The sequence below is a fragment of the Lycorma delicatula genome, chromosome 1 (assembly GCF_047948215.1).
Source record: "Lycorma delicatula isolate Av1 chromosome 1, ASM4794821v1, whole genome shotgun sequence".
Taxonomy (NCBI): domain Eukaryota; kingdom Metazoa; phylum Arthropoda; class Insecta; order Hemiptera; family Fulgoridae; genus Lycorma; species Lycorma delicatula.
The window spans coordinates 270,030,084-270,052,197 of record NC_134455.1 but is presented as its reverse complement, the minus strand read 5'-3'; the positions used below and the strand labels follow the sequence as shown (position 1 = coordinate 270,052,197).

Here is a 22,114-nt window from a genome sequence, read left to right as displayed (position 1 = left end):
GGGAGCCTTGACCTCTTTGGGCTTGGAGGCCAAGGCCTCAAAACCCTCGCTAACCGCCACAAAAGCTTCCCTCAGCTTACCCAGCCGTGGGAGAAGCTGCTTCCTCACTCCCGAACTGAACCCGCCCGGAAGCGAGAGAAAATCTACCAAGTAGTCCAGGTCCTCCTGGACTACTTTCAACAGCGGGGCAGAACTGCCAGGTCTGCCCTTAGAAGTTACAAACTCCTCGACTGCAGGGGAGGACCGCACCTGGGTGGGTGCTCCTGTGTCCATCGCCTCGCTGACCTCGTCCTCGGAGGAGCTTGTTGATGGCACCGGCGCAGGTTTCCTCTTCCGCCTGGACTTCTTTACTTGGAAATCGGACATGGCCGAAGTTTCCCTAGCTGAACTAATCGAAAAATCTCGCTGTCTCCTATTAACTAAGTTGGGCAAGCCCACAATGTGACGACTGCCCGCAGCGAGTACGGGCAGCTGGAGACCCTTACGTTCTCCTGTCACGCTACGTACCTCTTCGCCGCTACTGGAACGATTGATCGCGGTACTAAATGTACGACAATGAACCGCAGATTACGGCCCCCGCTCTGACAAGAGCGCAGAAGGACTAAGAGGCAAAGCCTCTTTCCTGTTACAGGGACTGACGACCAGCAGTCGTTGCCACCCTTTCGCCGCGTTGAGGTGAGTACGCGTCGTATAAAGCTACGCCAGTCACACCGTAGCAAAGCTACAAATGCTGAGTCAAAATTAAAATGCGCTATAATATGGTACAGCCTTAAGACCAGAAAACCTCGATACTGTTGGAAGGTACACACTCGACCAACAGCCAAAAAGACACTGATAATAAGTATACCACAAGACTACTCTGTGACGCACAAGGGACCAGAGTAGCTAGACATCTTCGTCAGTCAGGTTGCGGTCAATATCATAAACTATAATACGGGGGCCTACGCGTTCCCTTCAGGTATAATTTCACATTCAATCGCTTAACCGCCGTTGAATCTCTAATTGCCTGAATGGTCTCCTTATCATCCACTACCACAACTAATCCCTTGCCGGTCTCTTTAATGTTCCTGATTTTAAGACCTTTCCGGTCATCCCGAAGGGCAAGAAGTCTTTCTTCAGCTGACTGCTGGAAACATTCGAGCCCTCCGCCCTATTAACAAACGCAACCTCAGGTTTCTTAGAGGACTGTCTGGTTCTATGTCTGTCCCTGACCACCTCAGCATACCTATGCAGTTACATCGGGGCCGGGGCCGGTTTCTGAGCTACAGTTATTTCTTTAGGCCGTGAGGCAAGATTTTCGAAACCCTCGACGAGAGTGAAAGCCTCTCGGAAGAGTTCGAGTCGAAGCAATTATCTCTTCTTGGATGCAGCACTTGGGGTTTGCTAAGTAGGAAGACAAGCACCTAGTTCTGCCAAAACAACAAGAGTAGTGCTGCCAGGCCTGCCCACGGTTTGCAAAAACTCTTCAATAAGTGGGTTCATACCCTCCCGGGTGGTCATCCCTGTATCTACTTCTGAACTATCGTTTTCAGGACCAGTGTTCGAGGAAGGTGAAGGATAAAGCTCCGACCCTCTCCTCCGGCTAGGCTTCTTATCTACCTCACTAACATCTGTAATGGTTGGCATTGCCCTGACCTAACAGTATACGAACAAACGCCTGTCACTCTTTGCACCTCTCCGCCGCTACTGGATCAAATCTGTGAAATCATAGATCAATACACTGTTACAGATTACGGCCCCCGCTCTTAAACAGCGCGAGCAGGACTAAGGGTAAAGGCCCCTTTGGTTGTAACAGGGATTTGCGACCAGGAGTCGCGAATCCCTCCGAAGAAGAGTGGATTTGCGACCACTCTTTTCGCCGCGATGAGGTGGGTGCTCGAACAAATCGTGCGCCAAATCTTCTGAATCTCCGCGAAAAGGGTATGAATCGTCTTAATAGTAAGGGGGCAAAACCGTTGTAACAGTTTTCAGACAGCAAGATTGTGAAACTGGGGAAGGTACACACTCGACTCTGCTCATGGGAGCCCATGTTTGTGTGGCAGTCTCGGCGCACAACTTCCTTGGGGCAACAGTAGTTCCTAGCTTGCCTAAGGGTTCTCATGAGCTATTCTGAGGGCGCACTTTATACTTCCCTCTTAGTATTTGGATTCAATTTAATAAGCTCCTTGAGCCTTTTAACTTCCCTGCACTTTTCGTTGAACGCTTTCTCAAGGCCCTCAACACTCATTGAGATTGTCACCATCTCATCAACTTTCGACCGCCGTTGTTTTAATATCACATCAACAGAAAGTCCTCCTTCTTCAAGATCTATCGCTGAAGAGGACCTACTGTCCCTCTTTGACAATCTAGAGAGGCTGTTAGTAGGTTTCAAGAAGCTTCCCTCCATCCTCTCAGTAATTAAACCGTAAATGCATAGAGAGAGGAAAGAAAAAGAAAATGACTCATATTAGCAGTTCCGCACTACTTGTCGGCGCAATAAATGTTGCACCTACAGTGATGCGAGTGAGTTTTACTCACCTACAGGCGAGTAAAAATTATTTTACTTAGCTGATAATTCGTGATTAGAAATAACTAAATTCTCCGTCTTTATTATCTTTGATAACCGTCATCTCTGATAACAGCTACTCAGTATGACCTCATTTCACCGGAGGAATTAAAATCCGGGCGAAATTTTTCGTTAACCGTAACTTGATTACTAAACTTTTTCGGACATATGTTTGTATGAACATTTTTTCTTATTTCAAACTAGAATCAGTTCCTAAATTATTTCCCTTTCCTTCTGAAACACTCTGTATATACACAGTGCGCGCGAGCGCTTGTGTATATATACATATACTAAAACAATTGTTTTAAATAGAAGTCGTTTAAGCCCAAATTAATATTTTTAAATAATAAATAAATGAGATAATAGTAACAAATTTGAGGTGTTTGATAAAATCAGTACAAAGAATTACAATATTCTTTTTTTATTTATTTTCAAATAAAATATTCTTAATTAATCTCCAGTATCAAGCGATATTGAAAATTAATTAAGAATATTTTATTTGGTATGTTATACAAAAATGAGAGAATTCAGAGTTTTTGAAGTAAATAATACTTTAAAATTTATCAGCATAACCCAATTAGAAAATCTTTTAATTGGGTCATCAATTTATTAAAAATGACAAGGGAAGTATAAAGGCCTCCTTTCTAACGCGTCAGTGTATTGAGTTGTGTCCAGTTTGATAAACGAGGATATCTTTTTTCTTAGGAATATCTGACTACATTTTTTTTTTTTTTTTCACCAAATGGTACCACATTTGTAAGTATAATCGATGTATTATTAGACAGTTTATTAAATATTGGTCGACATTATGTTTATTAAGGTTGTCAAACAATGACGCCTATATTTTACCTTCAAAATTCGTTTTGGTTTTGACTCTTTGAAAGGGCCCTAAGAAATAATTAGATTAGATTACAGATTGGATTAGATGAAAACACATTATACTCGTATATGATATCAGGCTTAGCCTTTTATTAAGACCTTTGGAGCGACCGTTTTGATTTCATTACAGACGAAATCGATTTGATCGTTCTACGAGAAATCATCCGACAAGACACCCAAAAGTTTTACTCTGTAGGTTACACTTGTTAGTGGAAATACAATCCAAGCAGTAAACAGTGTTTCTCTCAGAAGTCCGATAAATAAACCATTATTTTAATATTTTATCCCGATTTACAACGGATTTTTTAAAAAGGTAGCAAAAAGCTTTAGACAACTGGACGTCACTGTTGTTTCTTTAAAACTATGCCTAAATCACTAATTGTCTCATGAATCACATATAAATGAGATTCAGTTTGAAATATATTTGACCAATAATGGAAAAAATCTTTGAGTGGCTGTAACTCTGAAACAAACCGTTTCTTGACTCACGTTTAAATATGTTTTTTAATTATTTCTTTATCAGAGAAATATGCCTGTGCGGAATCCTCCTGTATGTATTACGTGATGAATAAAACTATAGTTTTGTCATAAATAAAGTTAATTTTAATTAGAATATTGAAACACTGTTAATTTGACTGTACTGCCAAACTAACTGAAAAATTTGAAAATAGATATAATACAATTTTTATATTAATTATGTAGGAAGATAATTTTATGTCTAATAAAGTATGTGGAATGAAAACTATTTCACCTTGATTATTGAAACCTTTTTACGGAAATTTTAAAACTAAATTTGAGGTAATATTTACAAAGTTATCGGTAAAGCATAATAATTATTCTTAATTTTGTTTATATTCTTTACTTCGTTTGCTGAAAATACAGAATGCATTTTGACTTAAATGGTTGCGTAATAAATGGTTGTGTTCCTATTATATCATATTACTAATGGAATAATTTTTCATTGCTGCAGAAGGATCATCAACAAAATGATGTGAGTACAGTAACAAAGCATTCCAATTTTAATATGTTGTTAGGAAAAAAGGCAGTAAATCATTATGAATAGAATTGTAAAATAATTATTAATGGTCGTGAAGAAAGAAAAAATAGTTTATTCTTATCGAGAGAAAAAAATTCCTCGTGAATTGATATTTGCTGAGAATTAATAAACTAGTTTAAAAAAAAATAAAAATAAAAACCGACTTCAAAAAATAATACGAGTAGTATTAAAAAGTTACAAATGATTATATTTTTATTTATTAACTAAAGTAAAAGTATTTACAGCAAATAACAATTTTTGAAGTCGGTGCCAGCCAACACAAGTTGAACATAATATTATGTAAAGTTAGTACCTCAACCGACCGCTAGGCGGCTAAACGGGATTTCCACATGTAAAATGGGATCTCATGAGCATGTAAGAGAGAGCGCCTCACGATCATATCTAACATCTTGAGTTTGCTAAGGCATATATACTTGGTGATAATATATATAGCATCTATAAAGTATTCTTATATCACATTTTTATATGTCGAATTTTATTGTTAAATTATATTTTTGTAGATCACATTTTATTGTGGTAAAACTTCCATTACCAAATTTGTATTGTTTGAAGTAGAATTTGTATTACATAGAGCGCAGGTTTTTTTTTTGTTTAACTTATGTTGGCTGGCACCGACTTCAAAAATAATTATTTGTTGTAAATACTTTTACTTTAGTTAATAAATAAAAGTATAATTGTTTGTAACTTTTTAGTACTATTAGTTTTTGAAGTCGTTTTTTATTTTACTTTTTATAAATTAATTTATTTCACAATTTTAGTAGTATCTAATACCTATATATATATATATATATATATATATATATATATATAATCATCAGAAATGGTGTAATATGACAGTTTAAAATAATTTTTATGCTCTTTACCATAATTTGCGAGATAAAATATTATATTATGAAGGTCATAAATATTCCAGGAACATTGTATGACCTTCAAACACGTTTATATCATATAACACTATCTCTGATGGTTAGCCATGTGACCTTCAAAAAAGGTCAAAGGTCATATTGTGACCACATATTTCAAGGTAAAATTTCTTTTCTTTATTGGCAGGGTCAAAAATAGGTCATTTCATTTGAAAAAATCGTGAGATATATATATTTATATACTTAACATATTATATTACAGCTATAATATATTATGTTTAATATACATATTTAAAATATGGGTAGGTCTATTAAATGCGCTGCTTAAATGGAATGATCGTTTAAGGAAAAGAGCAAGAAATGCCGTGAATATTTCCGCGAGACTTCTCAACAACGAGAATGTACTCTCAAAAATGAGAGTACAACAGTCGATTCTTACGGAATGGAAATCTAGAGAGTCATGCTCATCGTTTCAGTTTAATACACAAACGTTTGCAATCGAAAGGCAAGACCAACGTTCTCACCTCCTCGGCTTGATATACGAGGAAGGAGAGTTACCGGAAGCTGTACTCATAAAATTTGACGACGAGACTGTTGGTCGTAGAATGAAAGATGTCGATGGTTGCGTAGCTATTTCACCAGTTTGTACATGCCAAGCGACAATGGGATACGGAGATGTCGAGCGCAGAATTCTACCTCTAATATTAAGCTGGACTGTAGCTGTTCACGAACGGAAGGGTATAACTCTTGACAGAACACTGATAGACGTCAGAAAGAAAACCTTTGCCAAGAGGCAGATTTATGTCGCTTTTAATCGAGTTAAAACTTTAGGGAGCATCGCCTTGCCTGATTTGGTCTCAAATAAGTTATTAAATAGACTACACATGAGAAAGCTCTGACAGAAATGATGAGTTTGCGTAATCTATGCAATTTATAGGTTTCATTATTGCGAGTAGATATTTAGACAAGGTTTGCGAACCTCGGATAAAAAACGTTTTTATAATAACTATAGAATATTACTTATTGCAAAATTATTATATTTAACTCGCTTCATACAGAGTGATGTCAGTAGGGAGCTTGTTGTATGACTATTTATTTAATATTGCACTATTATAATTTATTATTGCATAATAGAAATATACGTTTATAAATCTGATTTTATAAAATATGCATTTTCATTTATATTATAATTCTGCACTTAGCGATAATACACTTTTTCCCATTTAATATAAATATTAAATGTAGGTTTAATATTTATGTGGAGTTCTGAGGAAAGTAGCCAAGAAAAAAAGAAATGATTGTTTAAGGAAGAAAAATACAGAAAGAAATGCATGAATATTTCCACGGAGACTAAACAACGATAATGTAGACTGTTATTAGCATCCTAGTCGTGCAGGGAACAGAGCAACACAGTACTGGTGCAAGCGATCAGCGGCTAACGGTGTCAAGCCGTCCGGTTTTTTTTTGTATTTTTCCTAAGATTATCATCGGATTTGTTAAACATTTTTATGGGAACATTCCGAAAGTATACTCTTGCGATTAAAAAAAAAAATTATCAAAATCGGATTACTAACGTCGGAGATATCGCGCAACATACGTTAAAAAGAATAGTCGAATTGATAACCTCCTCCTTTTTTGAAGTCTATTAAAAAATAACCTAACCACCGCTAACATAACCTAACTAACCTAACTACTAACATAACCTAACCTAACCACCGATATGAGTAACCCTCTCTGAACGTGTTAAATGTACCTATGAATTCTTTTAACTTAAATTAGAAAATGAATTACTTTCCTAAAATCATCGATTTTGTAAAAAGTATAATTATTTTTTAATATAAATATTAAAATTGTTCAACAATACATTTTATTAAAACTAGTAGTTACAATAATAAACAATTTAAAATAAAAAATTTTTTTTTCACCGGAAAAAATAGAAAAATATGATAAGAAAAATATTATCACAGAATGTACGAGGAAATTTACTTACTCGAGCAACAATAATTATAATCTTATTTTAATCTAATCAATAATTATAATCTAATTTTCTACTTAAAGGAATATAAAGTACTGTCCATGAATAAAGTCTTCCCTTAATTCTTAATAAAATGTTTGACAAATTGTTATAACAGCGTGCAGAATGTGCTCAAGAATACCGGTTTGGTGGGCGGTATTCCCTATGATCAATACTAGTTAAGAATATCATAAATATGGAGAAAATCTGTATATCTGACCGGCTTATTAATTTTTGGTTCTTTTTATAATCTTGGAAAATATATTTATATAAAAAATATATTTACTTGTTCCATATAACTTACATACAACATACTTGTTAATTTGTTCCATACAAATAGCAAGAAGCACAAAACAGCGAATTCCAAAATATTAGGCGTACCTGAAATACACATTACAGTCTGGAAAAAATCTGATGTGGGCACCACATGACTTCCTTGTACGCCTATTAAATTACGTATCCGCATTTCTAAAAAATTAAAATTACATAAAATTTCATTTCATTAATAACCCTGATATTTTTTCATGCTTTTTTTAAAATTATTATTGACTTATTATTTATCGTAATCATTTTTTTAGAATCAGAAGTTAAAAACCTCTGATTGTAAAAATCAATATCAATATCTGAATAAATAAATATATTTAAATTTAAAAAAAGTTAAAAAAAGGAGATGAAATCTGATTCGAACCGACGTGCCTCCCCTTATAAGATCCAAATATTTCATTAATTAAAATTTAATTTGGCTATACCTCTGGAACCGATGAAAATAAGTATCACTTATGATATATTGTTGAAAAGCTCCCAATGAGGGCTTATTACTGCAGTTAAGAAAAGTCCAAAATCCAGATTTTTTTGGATTTTGGGCTTTTATGGACACTTTTGGTCGAGTCGATTGCAATCAAAAGGGAGGAGCACAACTAGATGTTACAACAGTCCTAAATCCAAAATTTCAACATCGTTTTTGAGTGATAGGAGATACAAACGTACATACATACAAACGTACAGACGTCATGCCGAAACTAGTCAAAATGGATATTTCCGTTGAAATCTGAAAATCTAAATTTTTTGCGATCACAATACTTCGTAGAAGGAAGCAAAAATTAAGTTAACAAATGATAAATTTAATTACTCGGTAAGGAAACAAATTTGTTAAGTAAAATTTTACAATTTTATTCGATAATATAGGTTAGTATTTTTATATTCCATAAAGAACATAAACATGAGGTCAACGGCTAAAAAAGCAACCTGTACAATTACGTTCAGTGCACAGTGAAATGTTTGTATTAAAATACACTTTTAATCTCTCTAAAAAAAATTCGACACATTTATAGAATCGTAGTTTAGTGATAGGAATAGTTCGTATAAAAATGGATACACTATGGTTAATAGATGTTCTAATTAAGGAATAAAAGCAAAATATTTCGATTGCACAGTACTTCTGCCGAGTTGACCAACGCTGAATAAATAACCCGCAAGTATTACTGACGCAAAATTTATTCATTTCATTTTATCTAGATAAGTCTCTTTCTGTGATCGTTTGTCATTAATTATGAATCATTAATATCTAGTAAACGATGTTGTTAAATTTAAATAATAAAAATGTATCTTCACTGATAAACCCGCATAAAATTTTAAAAAACTCGCAAACATTAGAGATCCGCAAAAAATTAAAATCCGGATTTTTATAGTTGCATGTACTAGTATAAGAACTTCAATAATTCAAAGTTATCAAAAATTTGTGTTTTTTGTCGATCTTTTTATCCTAAATAAATGTTACTTTTTGGTCATGAAATTTTATTGTATTTATGAATTTTGTATAGCTATAACTTGAAAATAGGATAATTGTCTGTGTCGGTCATAGTTCCGAATTCGGTTAACTATCTGACCCATCGGTTCAATGTGACCGTGGTTTTGCTGTAAACGAATTAGATATACCATAGTCGGTATTAAGTGTAGATGAATTTTCTATTACTGGATTTTTTGTAAAAAAAAAAAAAATTGACCGACTTAAAACCAAGTTAAAAAATTGTATTCATAATTAAACAGCGCTTTAATAATACATTTTGAAAGAATAGAAAAAAAAAAATAATTTAGTTGTTACCTGTCCAGAAAATTCAGTTTTTAATATGATTAATTGTTTTATTATAATTTACCTAATTTTTTGTTTGCAGGATGTTAAAGCAACCAATCATGCAGCTCTTCAGAGCCTAGTTCACTTACTTGGAAAAACTATACCTCCCCCTACATGTGCTCCAGATGAACTCGGCTCAACAGGTTTTCTTTTCTTGGATGAAGTTGGAAACACTATTATTAAGAACTATCCGAATATGAGAGTAGAATCTTGTTCTTGTCGGTAATTATTTTTTAAAATAATAGAAATATCTTAAATGTGCTCTCTAATTATTAAGAATGTAAATGACGAAAATCGCATCTTCAAAATAAACAATTGTTTTTGTGTCAAATAAGCCTGAGTGCATTACTATAAAACTTTTATGCCCGGTTATAAGATAAAATTCAACATAATATTCAAAATTGAAAACGCACGTAATATTTGAGCTAAAACATTGATTTATCTCAATATTTTTTTATAGTTAAGTTAATTGATTTTTCTTTTTCCATATTTTTTTTTGTGGTACAGCGAGAAGGAAAACCCTTCCTGACCGAAACTTGTTAGAGATTTTGGTTTAGAAATATGTAGCGAGCCAAAAATGCTGAGTTTACAGTGGATTGAAACCGAGATCCTTCAGCATGAAAGATGGAGACGATATCGCTCCATCACTTGTCGGTTAACTCCACGTTGGCTTCCTTTTAAATATTATTATTGAAGTAAGAATTAACGGGTACCATTTTTTTATTATTATTTCATCGCTTTATGTTTACTACTTAACGTTTTATATAAAAAAAGTGTATACTACAGTATCTCTTTACAACAGTGTACAGTTACTAAAACAGCCAAGCTAGTTTAATTAGAGATAAGAATGTAATTATTAGTTTGATTGAAAATCGTCCATAAGCGATGCCGTTATAAAGAGGTAATGTCGTTATGTACGGCATTATTCGTTGATATGTTTTTATTTGTTGTGACAAATTGAATCTACGCATCTTAAGATTTAAATACCAGAAATATTGATTACACAACAAGACAAAGACAATTTTTTTCTTTTCTTCTGTTTTTAAGATAATAAAATTTAGGAAAAAAATTCACTATCAAGCTACAATAATAGTTAAAAACTTTTAATCACAGAAAATGTGTAAAGCAAATAACGGTGTAGAGTAATAAAAAAGCACAAAGAAATCAAATAAACTGTGAAGAAATTAGAAGTAATAATCTCATTACCCGGTTTGAATAGGTTCAATGTACGTATACGAGGTGTGCTCAAAAAGTAACGAGATTTTTTGTTTTTTGGAAAGAATTTTATTTATTCGTCTACATTAATGTTATCTCCTTCAAAATAGTCCCCATTAGATATTATACACTTATGCCAGCGCTTTTTCCAATCCCCGAAACGCTTCTGGAATTCGATCTTTGGAATAGTGTTTAACTCTTCCAGCTATTCGCTTTTATTCTCATCTATGCTTGTAAAACGACGGCCCTTTAAGGTTCTCTTTATTTTTGGGAGTAGAAAAAAGTCACACCCGGCCATGTCTGGCGAATATGGCAGCTGGGGTATCATTAGAGTGTTGTTTTTGGCTAAAAATTGACGAACAAGTAATGAAGTGTGAGCAGGCGCATTATTGTGGTAAAAAAGCCATGAATTGTTTCGCCACAAATCCGGGCGTTTTTTTCGAATTGCTTCACGCAAACGGTGTTGAACTTGTAGGTAATACTCGTTATTGATCGTCTGACCTTGTGGCAAGAACTTATGATGCACTATGCCTTTAAAACCGAGAAATCGGTGAGCATAACCTTCACATTCGACCATACTTGTTGAGCTTTTTTCGGTCTTGGTGATCCAGAATGCCTCCACTGGGACGATTGAGCCTTGGATTCGGCATCATATCCGTAACCCCATGTTTCATCACCTGTTATGACACGTTTCAGTAGTTCTGCATCTTTGTTGACTTCATTTAGCGACTCCTGAGTAACTTCATTTCGCAGCTGTTTTTTTTCAAAATTCAACAATTTTGGAACAAATTTTGCTGTTGCAAACCCAAAAGATAATTTCGTCTTACTAATTACTAAAGACGAGGAAGAATATTAAAACATTACTAAGTTACATTGCTGTGCTTGCAGGAATAGCAAAAAGAAGATACGAACCCAAATTACAGTATGATAATATCTGAGTGATGTATCAGAAATAGATGTATTTGTTTTTATAAAAATTTTAATTTTATTTATACTTTTTTCACAATATTTAATATTTCCTCTAAGAATTATCATAATTGATTTGAGTGTTATTTTCTGTCTTTCCTCGCGTTGGGAACTTGGAATGTTAGAGTGACAATATTAGGAAAGACAAAAAATAATACTCAAATCATTTATTTACACTAATTCTTGTGCTTTTCTAGCATAGTTTCTACACTCGCGGAATATTCTTTTGTTTCACTTACCTTCTAGTTCAGTAATTTCTCCACATCGCATAATTTGTGCGTGTCGGTTAAATTCAAAATTGTACTACCATTTTTAAAAAATAGTAGCAATACATTTTTATTTGCAAAGTGCACGATTTGCCAAAGCATTTTAAAAATACTTTTTTAATATCGGCATTCTTAAAACAAATTTATCGTTAGTATAAATTGGAAGGTGCTCATTTTTTTACTTAATTGTAATGATTCTGTTAAAAATAATTCGATATTGTAATGATGTATTTTAAACCCAATTTTTATTGTTGAAATAAATTCTCTTTAAAACCGTTAATCATTTTATTTTTGTTTTTTTAGCTGCGCCGATTTCGTCTCTTATCGAGAATATTCTTCATTTTTGATCAAGATTTATATAAGTATAATGCTTGGTTCATTAATAAATGGGATAGGCAAAATTTCTTATTTTCAGTCTCTCTTTTCTACAAGTCAAGATTCTGTCATCAGATCTCAAGGCCAAATATTCTATAATTTTATCTTCCGTAAAATGTTCACAAATTACTGAGATTATCGTAGATACTATATTTTTTCTTTAAGTTGCAGAAGACTATTTATTTCTTAATTTGAATAATAGTCTAATAATATTTAAAACTTATTATTTTTCAGATCCTACTTATTTGTGTATCCGGGCACACAACATTTCTATGGGATCACTTATTGTAAGTAGTGCCGCCTGCCGTTGAAACATCTTGTTAAACAAGATAATTAAATGATGTACTAAGTAAATATTATGAAAGCAATGAAAATACCGTTTGAAGATATGTAATTACGACCATGACAAAATTAATAACGGTTAAGGAACCATTAAGGCTTTATAACAGTTTACAAAACCGACTACTGCCAAATGTAGTGCATATTGCTACGTCACAACGGGGATGGGGAATAAACATTCAGTCGCTTTAATAACTGTAAGCTTTGATGAGAACACTTGGAAAGTAGTCTGCGAGAAAATAGTAGTTAAATTGTTTTTTTAATAAATATTTCTAAGTGGGTGGTTAGAAATTTAACATGAATTTATAATTTTTTCCCCAAACAATTTTTCAAAAAGTATTTTAGAGTTAACTTTATGAGTAAGGAATTTGTATTTTGATTTACCTGTAGACTTATTGTAAACCCTTTGGAGTCATTTAAAACTTTTGGCTTTGAACCTCTTCTAATTTCTCTCTTAGATGAATGTATGAGGATTTCATGGTAACCCAGCCAAAATATTAAAAGTTTTAAGAATTTCGTTTAGAAGGATTGAACACCAGTCGATGACGTGATAAAAAATTTCCCCAGCTAAAAATGAATAATAATTAGTGAAATAAATAAGAATAATTAGTTTTTGAGTTATGCTAGGTATATATGTACATGCATACATGCATACATACATATGTATGTACAGATATCAGGCCGAAACTAGTAAAAATGGATTCAGAAATGGTCAAAATGGATATTTCCGTTGAAATCTGAATACCGAAATTTTTCATGATCACAATACTTACTTTATTTCGTACAAGGAAGTAATAACTTTGAAATCCATTATTACTATTTTTTTAAGAATGTTAACATCATCACAAAACTACATAACTAGATAGCATTAAGAATGTTATCAGTTTAACAAAACTGATAATTCTGTAAACAGTAGAATTAGCACCTTTTATACTAAATTTTTAAAGGTGAGTTCTACAGTAAAAGCAAATTAATAAAGTGAACATTTAAACAAAATCCAAAACAGAACTGTTAATTGGAATGCTTATGGAAGGTTTAGCCAGTGCTAAGATATGCATAGTCATATCTTAAACACTGTTTCCATGAACATCAGACAATGTGGTAACTGATGACAGTCAGAAATACTTTCTCTGTTTCTTCATGTTTTTATTTTTTTGATTTAAAAAATTGTATACATGTAGTTTAAAAAGGGAAACATAAAAAAAACAAATTGAAATAGGTAAGAAATGATGAAGAAATAAAATGTAGAGAGAAATGTGTAATACATTGTGATTGAAAGGCAGGTGGAAAATATAAGTGATGTCAGGAGTGGAGGGGGATCAAAGCTCACCAAAAAAATTATCCTTCCATTAACCTTTGCATTCATTCCTACCTAATAAAAATAGCAGTGACAATTTTGAAAAGGAGAGTTTTACGAAAAATTGTAACATAAATATTCTTATACCTGGCAGCGAGAAATCTATTTTATTCTCTTTTCCTAATATGTAAGTTGCAATCTTTGTAATTTGTAAACAATAAACAACCCCTTGGCTCAATGAGTTTAGGATGATATGTATGACAGGTAAATTAGGTGCAGTGTTGATACTCCTTGAAATGGTTGACTATTCCTATTATGTGTGGTTAATTGAATCTGAACCACCAAAATATATTGGTATCCTCTGTCTAGTATTCAAATCCATATAAAAGTTTATTAGGATCTGAACCTTAGAACCTTTAATTTCAAAAGCTATACAACAATTGATTGAAATGACAATTTTACCACTAGACCGACATGGTGAGTTCCGAGAAACTTAAATGAAAATTTTATAAAAATTGGAGAACATGTTTGTGCTTATTTCACCAAAGACCAAGTGCCAAAAATTCAAGCTAAAACAGGATCTTAACTTTGTTCAGCTATCTATTTCAGGAAACCTCTAGTGAACAAAAAAGTAAGAGTGCATTTTTAACTGTAGACTGACTTGTATACATAATGATCTGTGTAATACATAATAAAATATATAAAACTGTCATACTTTTACTGTGTCAAAACACACATGTACTTTAACCATGTATGTCGGGTAACTGATTAGTAGAGACTTAATAACAGTTATGACTCCTGATGGTAAACATTACACTATATTCGTATTCGTAAATGCATATTTACTTATTTATGGCTTTTTTATTCATATGAATGTATTTAACACTCTGAAAAGATTAAACATTTTAAAATTGAAAGGAAACTTTTGTAATTTAAAAATGTAGTCTTGAACAAAGTGCATTCAGTGTAAATAATTTTATTGTAATTGTTTTCCTTTTTATACTGCGTCTATTCCTCTCAGATTTTGAAATTACTACAGAAATATAACACATAATAAAACTGAGTTTACTGTGTTTCAGATAAAGAAGTCCTTGTGTAATTTCATTTACTACTTTGTTTTTGATATCGTAATGCAATAAAAAAGATGTCTGAGGAATTTTTACTTGATAAATATACTATTACACTGGAGCAAGATCATCATGAATAAACAAAGCTTATCATTAGTAGCAGAGTAATAAAATAATATTTGTTAGACTAATCCAGAACCAGAGGTGTCAGAAATAAAATACTTAAGTAGTTTATTTATAATAAATAAATAATGTAGGCAATATATCAATTTTTTGTTGTAAATAATTGTTTGCATTAATGACAAATAATTATGCTTTTTTTATAGTTTTCTAAGAAATATATTGTGTGGAAATTATACTAATAATATTAATTCTTGTCTTGATTTTTTCTGCTAGAATTATCTTTTGAGTGGTGTCAGGAGAACAGTATACAAAATAATTGTACTGAATTTAATCTTAAACCACAATCAGTGGATTAGAAAATAAAATTAATTTAATATACTGCAAATGAACAGTTTCCTCATACTCATTTTACATATGTATTTTACTCCAATATTCCATTAATATTATTTATTATTGTCATGCAATGATAAGTTTATTTGTTTTAATATGTATTATTGTTATTTGAATGTAAACTACATTAAGCCTTACAGCCAAATCAATTTTTTCAAAAATAGTAGTGTTTCAAAAATGTTTTCTGTCAGTAAATATGAGACTTTTGTAATTCAGATATTCCTAAGATTGAAGATTGTATAGATTTAAGTACAAAATACCTCATTTCATCTTTAGATAATAATAATTTAAATTTTAATTAATTTAAAAAAAATTCTTTGACAACTTTTAACATTTATTTACGTTTTGTTGCCTATTTTCAATTATTCACATGAAACCTTTTTATTCTGTATAATAAAAAAAAATATTTTATAAAAACAACCCCTTTTAGACATCAAATTGGTCTAGCGTAAAATAATGGTTTGAGATTAATTTATTGTATTTTGTATAATGATCACAGTTTATCGAAATATTCTGTTAAGATGTTAAGTGATAAGGGATTATCCCTTGTCACTGTAAAAAAGGAGCTATGAAATTATATGAATTTTATACATTCTAATTATTCATAATTGTAACTAACATTTGTAGGTATGTCCTACAAGAAAATTGGTGTCAGTTTTTATTGATAAATCTTGTTTAAACTTGATATTTAAAGTAATAAAAATAATTTTTTTTTGGGAGGGGGTAGAAAATGCATTTATGCACAGAGTGCCAGGCTCCTACTGGGGGTATTATCCAACAGCCATCAGCAGACTACTAACTAAAGCCACCCCCTTTCTACCAGGACTCGATACGGAACTGTTTAACACATTACTTCAGGCCAAGTCCTTCTATTCTAGCCTGAGAAGGCTGCTACTTAATTTTCACAACTATCCAGGTCACCTTTCTTGGTCCTGAGAATGCTGCCGACAAATCATGATTGCGATGATGCTCGGCATCATCGCAACCACATTTGAAAAATGTGCTTGGCATCGTTCCGTACACTGCGACAATAGAGGCAGTCGGGGACGGTGCTTTCTATATTACACGGAGATAAGCGCGTAAGTACCCGTCAGCCGTTAAAAACTGGGTCACGTAGTACGTTACTTCTCCATGTCGCACTCTGTCCACGGTTCTGACCAAAGGGATAAGCCTTGCGGTCCATCGTCCTCTGGTCTCGTGGTCCCAGGTCTCTTGCCATGCGAGAAGCATGCGCGTCCGTTCGTTCTTAGCGATAGCCTCCCGGTCTTCGCCTGCGTCGTCTTCCCTTGCTAAAAGAGCAATGAATATGACGCCGACGACCACCAGTATGGCAGACTCGGAAACCATCCGATACGCGGAAGCGACTCGCAAGACCGCGATTCGTTGCACTCCGCGAGCCGCTTCTGGTTTCTTTCGAATTTTAATGCCTGGGCCCACACTTCCGTCCCGTATAACAGGACGGAATGCAGCGTGGACATCACCGTCGCCGTCTGCTGGTCTTCGGTCCACCAACATTCGCCGTGAGCCGACTGAAAGCGGTTATGGATCTCGCATGTTTGTTGGCAGCTCTCCGAAGCTGCTCAGCAAAGCTGAGTTTCCGGTCAATAATCATACCGAGGTACTTTGCGGCCAGCTTGGTCTCGATAAACTCGTCCCCAACCCGCAGGGGGAGAAGGATGTCGGTTCGCTTCTTCGTTAGAACCACGATCTCCGTTTTGCTAAGGGCTAGAGATAACCCATGGTCGTCCAGCCAGGCACTGACTTTGTGCGTGGTTCGCCTGAGCCTCAGTTGGGCGCGCTCCATGTCAAATAGCGCAACGTAGTCAGCGTACCCAACGAAGCCCCGATTCTTCAGGCATCTCCAGCCTCAGCAAGCCGTCATAGACGGCATTCTAAAGGTCGGGGCCGAGAATCAATCTCTAGACCGCCCCTGACGTTATTATACGCCAGCCTGCCGATGTCTGGTAGATGAAACTGCGGTTCCTTAGGTATGCGTTCACCATTCTGAGGAGACATCGAGGCAAGTGGAACAAATGCTCCAGGGTCCGAATCATATCGCTCCACCATGCAGAGTTGAACGCGTTTGTCACGTCCATCATAATGAGAAGAACCACACGGTGCGAAAAATGATTGTGATCCTCTGCTCGCCGCACTGCCTTAACAACTTCTTGGACTGCATCTAGGGGCAACCGACCCTGCCGGAAACCGTATTAGTTTCGATGAATCAGGCAGGTGGCCTGATTCATCGCGGTAGCCAATCTTTTTTTTAACAGCTTCTCCAATACCTTCCCATCTCTGTCAAGCATAAACAATGGATGGTAGGAGGACGACGACTCTGGATCTCCTTTGCCCTTGGGAATCAGCGCAAGTCGCGTGGTCTTCGATCTGGTGCTGAAAGCCCCAGACTCTAGATATGCATTATACATGTCTAGAAGCAGACGGGGCCTGTAGTGCCCCACCAGTTTCAGCACCTCGCCCGCCGTCGGGCTTTTCTAGATTTTAGCGACCGTAGGACTCTCTCCAGCGCCTCCATCGAGAAGAGCGACCTCATCCCGTTGGTGATGTTTTCAGAGGCTACCACTACTGAGGAGATCTTTCCTTTGAATCTCTTCTCATTCATTTTACTGACGTATCTTTTCACCAGCCGTGGGGGGCATTGTTCGCTCCCGTGCACCATATAGGACTCTAAATGAGATGTATTGGTGGTCTCTCATGAGAATTCTCCAGTCCTGGACGACCGTGACCAGCACTTCAGAGGCGAGGGAAATATCGGTAATGGTGTCTCCAAATATCCTGGACGGCGGGACGTCGTCGTGTTCCCTATGTTGAGGATCACGAGTCCAGTACATGTCGCTATGTCCAGAATGTATTTCCCTCTGGAGTCGGTATCCGCCATATCCCACTCCACCTTGGAGTTGAAGTCCGCAGCTTCCACCACCCCACCGGCGGCAGCAAGGACAACATCCTCCAGTGCGTCAATCTTCCGGCGGAAGTCTGCTATCAAGTCATTTGGGGTGAGTTAAAAACTAAAAATCGTCACTTCACCGCAACAGACCCAAACAGACCCCTCGCCTGCGCCGTGCCTCCGAACTTGGGCTCTGCTGTGATATGGAATCCAAATCTGCAGTCCTGAACGAGTCCCAGAACCACTGGGAATCATCACGGTCCTGGTACTGTTCGCTGATCAGCATCAAGTCGACCTCCCTGTTCCTGGGTAGCTGTAGTAGCAGGAGATCATCGGCTAGCCGACTCCTGTTGAGGCTGGCCTGTAGAACGTTGAACATTCTATCAAAGCAGGTGAAGAGAACTTCACCTGCTCTAGGGCTTCCTGGAAGACCTGACACTCTGACACTCCCTTGTTATAGGTGTGTGGGCCATCTGTGGGGCACTCACACCTCTTTCTAAGCAGAACATGCACCAAGGGGGACAGAACACTCCATACCCTTATGCACCCTGTCTTGCACTTATGCCAGATGCTGGCTGTGGTATAAGGGCCTTTACATCCATGAGCCAGATGCTTATACCCACGGCATTTGAAATGCCGAGGGACCTGTGCCTTAGGCCTAATCTGGCAGTACTCCTGGTAATCCTTTTTTTTTGTTTTACCTCCGGGTCTACAGTCAAGCCAATCCATATCTTGGATTGTTTGAGTAGTCTAGCAGCAGCCTTCTCTCCAATGTCTATTATTGCTACTCTCTACCTTTTGGTAATAGCATTGGTAATTGTTACCCTGGCAATCTCCTATATCTCCAAGATCTCTTTTAAGTGCTGCTTCCACATCCTCCTTCTCTGTGACGCAGTCAAGATCCTGGATCTCCAGGCTAATACTCAATATGTTTTAGTGCAGTGTAGTTTCATGCGTTGCAATTGTGATTTTTACAACGCCTTATTCAATCAAGGAAAGGGTTGTTGTAGTGGAGCTTACATACATTTTGGATCTTTTCAAGAAATGTATCAAATATTCATTGAAAAATTTCTGAATACCAGAACCCCTGCAAAGAATAGCATACACAATTTGTTTAAAAATGTTGTGTAATGGGATCAATTTCACAAACAAAAACGATTAGGCAACCTTTCATTAGAGCTCCAGAGGTCATATTCAAATAAGAATTTCTGCAGTCAGGAAAAATCTATACATGTAAGTAAGTTATCATAATAAAAAGTGTTGTAAAATACACATCTTGCCATAAAAGTCTTAATAATTTAAATTTGAAATCATATTGTGTAATATCTGTGCTTGAGAGATGAGACAACTGAAATTTCTTAATAATTGCAACTGGTTTCTCAAAAACATGACATGGATGGACAGCCTAGACCTGAGGATTTCATTTCAGATAAGGCAAAGTTTCATTTATCTGGGCACATTAATTTGTAAAACATAACTGAAAATTCTCACTATATGTTTGAGCATCCATGTCACAATGAGAAAATCGCTGTATGGTTTGCTGTTTCTGATAATTGTAGTGCAAAGCCAAAATTTTTTGAATGGACTGCCAAAAAAAAAATATATAAAAGTGTACTACACAATTTTCAAAGAATCCTACTAACTGATCATATAAATGAATATTCTGGCTTGAATTTATGGTTTCTTCCAGTAAAACAGAGCAATGCTCACACACATCAAATAATTTACTGGCACAGTGATTCATGCGACTTTCAGAGAAGATTGTATTATTAGCAGATGGCAATGGTCTCCACCTTAACCAGATCTGTCTAGTTGCAGTTTTTCCCTTTGGAACTATTTGAAAGAAAGAGTTTATGAATCAAATCCACATACTATCGATGAACTGAAGGTGAACATTCAATGTCATTAACAGCATCGACAACAACATTTTGCATCAGATGATTCTCAGTGTGATTACTCAAGCACAAATGTGTATTTTAACGTAGGGCAGTCCCTTTGAATATCTTTTGTAAAAATATAATAAATATATAAAATTTTGCTAATTTATGTTTTCATTTTTATTTTATTTATAAAATGTTAGCTCTTATAATTGTGTTTACTCTGTAGCAGTTTGGTTTTAAGTTGCTTACCTGGTATTATTAGTATTGGTATTTTCAACAATATCCAGTTGTAACAGCATTTTGATTTGAATATTGTCAATATACGTATTTTTTGGATTAATACATTGCGTTTGTAAAATTTATATGGTATTTAATTTAATATACTTTTAAATCTGGCTTTTATATACTATGTGTAAAATTTTCTTCTTGTTGTTTATTTCTCTATATGTGCAACCAGTTTTTATAAAGTGATTTGGAAAGCTTGAATCTGTTATGTCTAATTGATGTATTGTTATTTTTGTCTGTGGATAAACAGTTGCTTGATCTGCTATTCTACTATTTAGTGCTTTCATGGCACAGTTTAAATAGTATATTCATGTGTTATGTTGTATATATATTTTGTTACTTTGTTGTGTGATATTCTGTAGTTTTCTGTGGTTTTGAAAGCAACCAGAAATAAGTTTTCCTTTGTGAATGGCTAATTCAAATTAGCATTATTCTTTTTTATCATTAGTTATATTTTTTTTTTTTTTTTTTTTTTGTATTTTATGTAATATGTTCTGTATGAATGAAGATTTGTAATTACTAACATGAACTATATATTTTATTGTTTTAAGTTTTTCATTGTAGTTGTCAGTTGACATGGATTTATGTACTAAGGTTCATCCACAATTGTGTTTGTATCATCTTCCTGTTTCAAAAATTTGCTAAGGTGGAGGGAATTAAGAGCTTTAATGTGTAAAACTTCTGCAATTTTCTGTAAATTGGTTTGCAAATTATTGAATATTTAAATACGTTGCCTCTTTATATGTTATGTTTGAAGTCAAATGTCTAACAGTATAATCAACAGTATAATCTCTAACAGTGCCAATAGAATATTTTATCTGCACTTTGTACTTATTTTCAGAGCTTTGTTAAAATATTTATGAAATACCATTATTTACTTTATTATGTAATTATTATATACTATATTTATTACTGCAAATATTGCATTCATCAGGAGAATATAATTCAAACTGTAGTGATTGCACTATATACATTATTAGGTAGGTCTGAAGTACAGTCACAAATACTCAACCTCATAAAATAGTTTTTATGAGGTTGTATGACTCAAATACAATAACATTAACTAAATTACACAAATTTTATGTACAGTTCGTAAAAAAAATTTAAGCTCAACATAATAATTTGAAATTAATGAACACACTAAATTTTACTAAATCACTGAACCACAAACTAAATTATCTAACCCAACATAGATCCTAACCACTTCAAGTTTACCACCACTAATCAAATTTTTTTTATACTTGTCTTGAAAAAATTTTAATTTCATTGAGCTGACTAATGATTTTTTTTTAAATTCTTGGTAATTAAAATAAAATTATTGAATTTTAATACATATGAAATTAATGTCTTAAAACATGCTCAACCTTTTCTTCCTTGAAGGCAGTATCACCAAAGGAAATTAAAAAAAATGTTTATATCTAGTCTAATAGTTTAAGGAAATGTGTTAAACTTAATTACTTTATGCCCAGTGACAACATCAACGTTACATCAACATTACTTTATGCCCAGTTAGGCCT

At 34.4% G+C, this 22,114-nt stretch overlaps 1 protein-coding gene across 1 annotated transcript in view; it reads left to right on the top strand.

The window, feature by feature from the left end:
* Positions 1-15,171, top strand: part of LOC142317826 (growth/differentiation factor 10-like) — a 94,514-nt gene extending 79,343 nt beyond the window's left edge. Inside the window, exons 4-5 of the mRNA XM_075354377.1 lie at positions 9,530-9,711; positions 15,027-15,171. Of these exons, the coding sequence (XP_075210492.1) occupies positions 9,530-9,711; positions 15,027-15,030 (186 nt within the window). The 3' untranslated portion in view covers positions 15,031-15,171. The remainder of the gene's footprint in view (positions 1-9,529; positions 9,712-15,026) is intronic.
* The last annotated feature ends 6,943 nt before the right edge of the window (positions 15,172-22,114 follow it).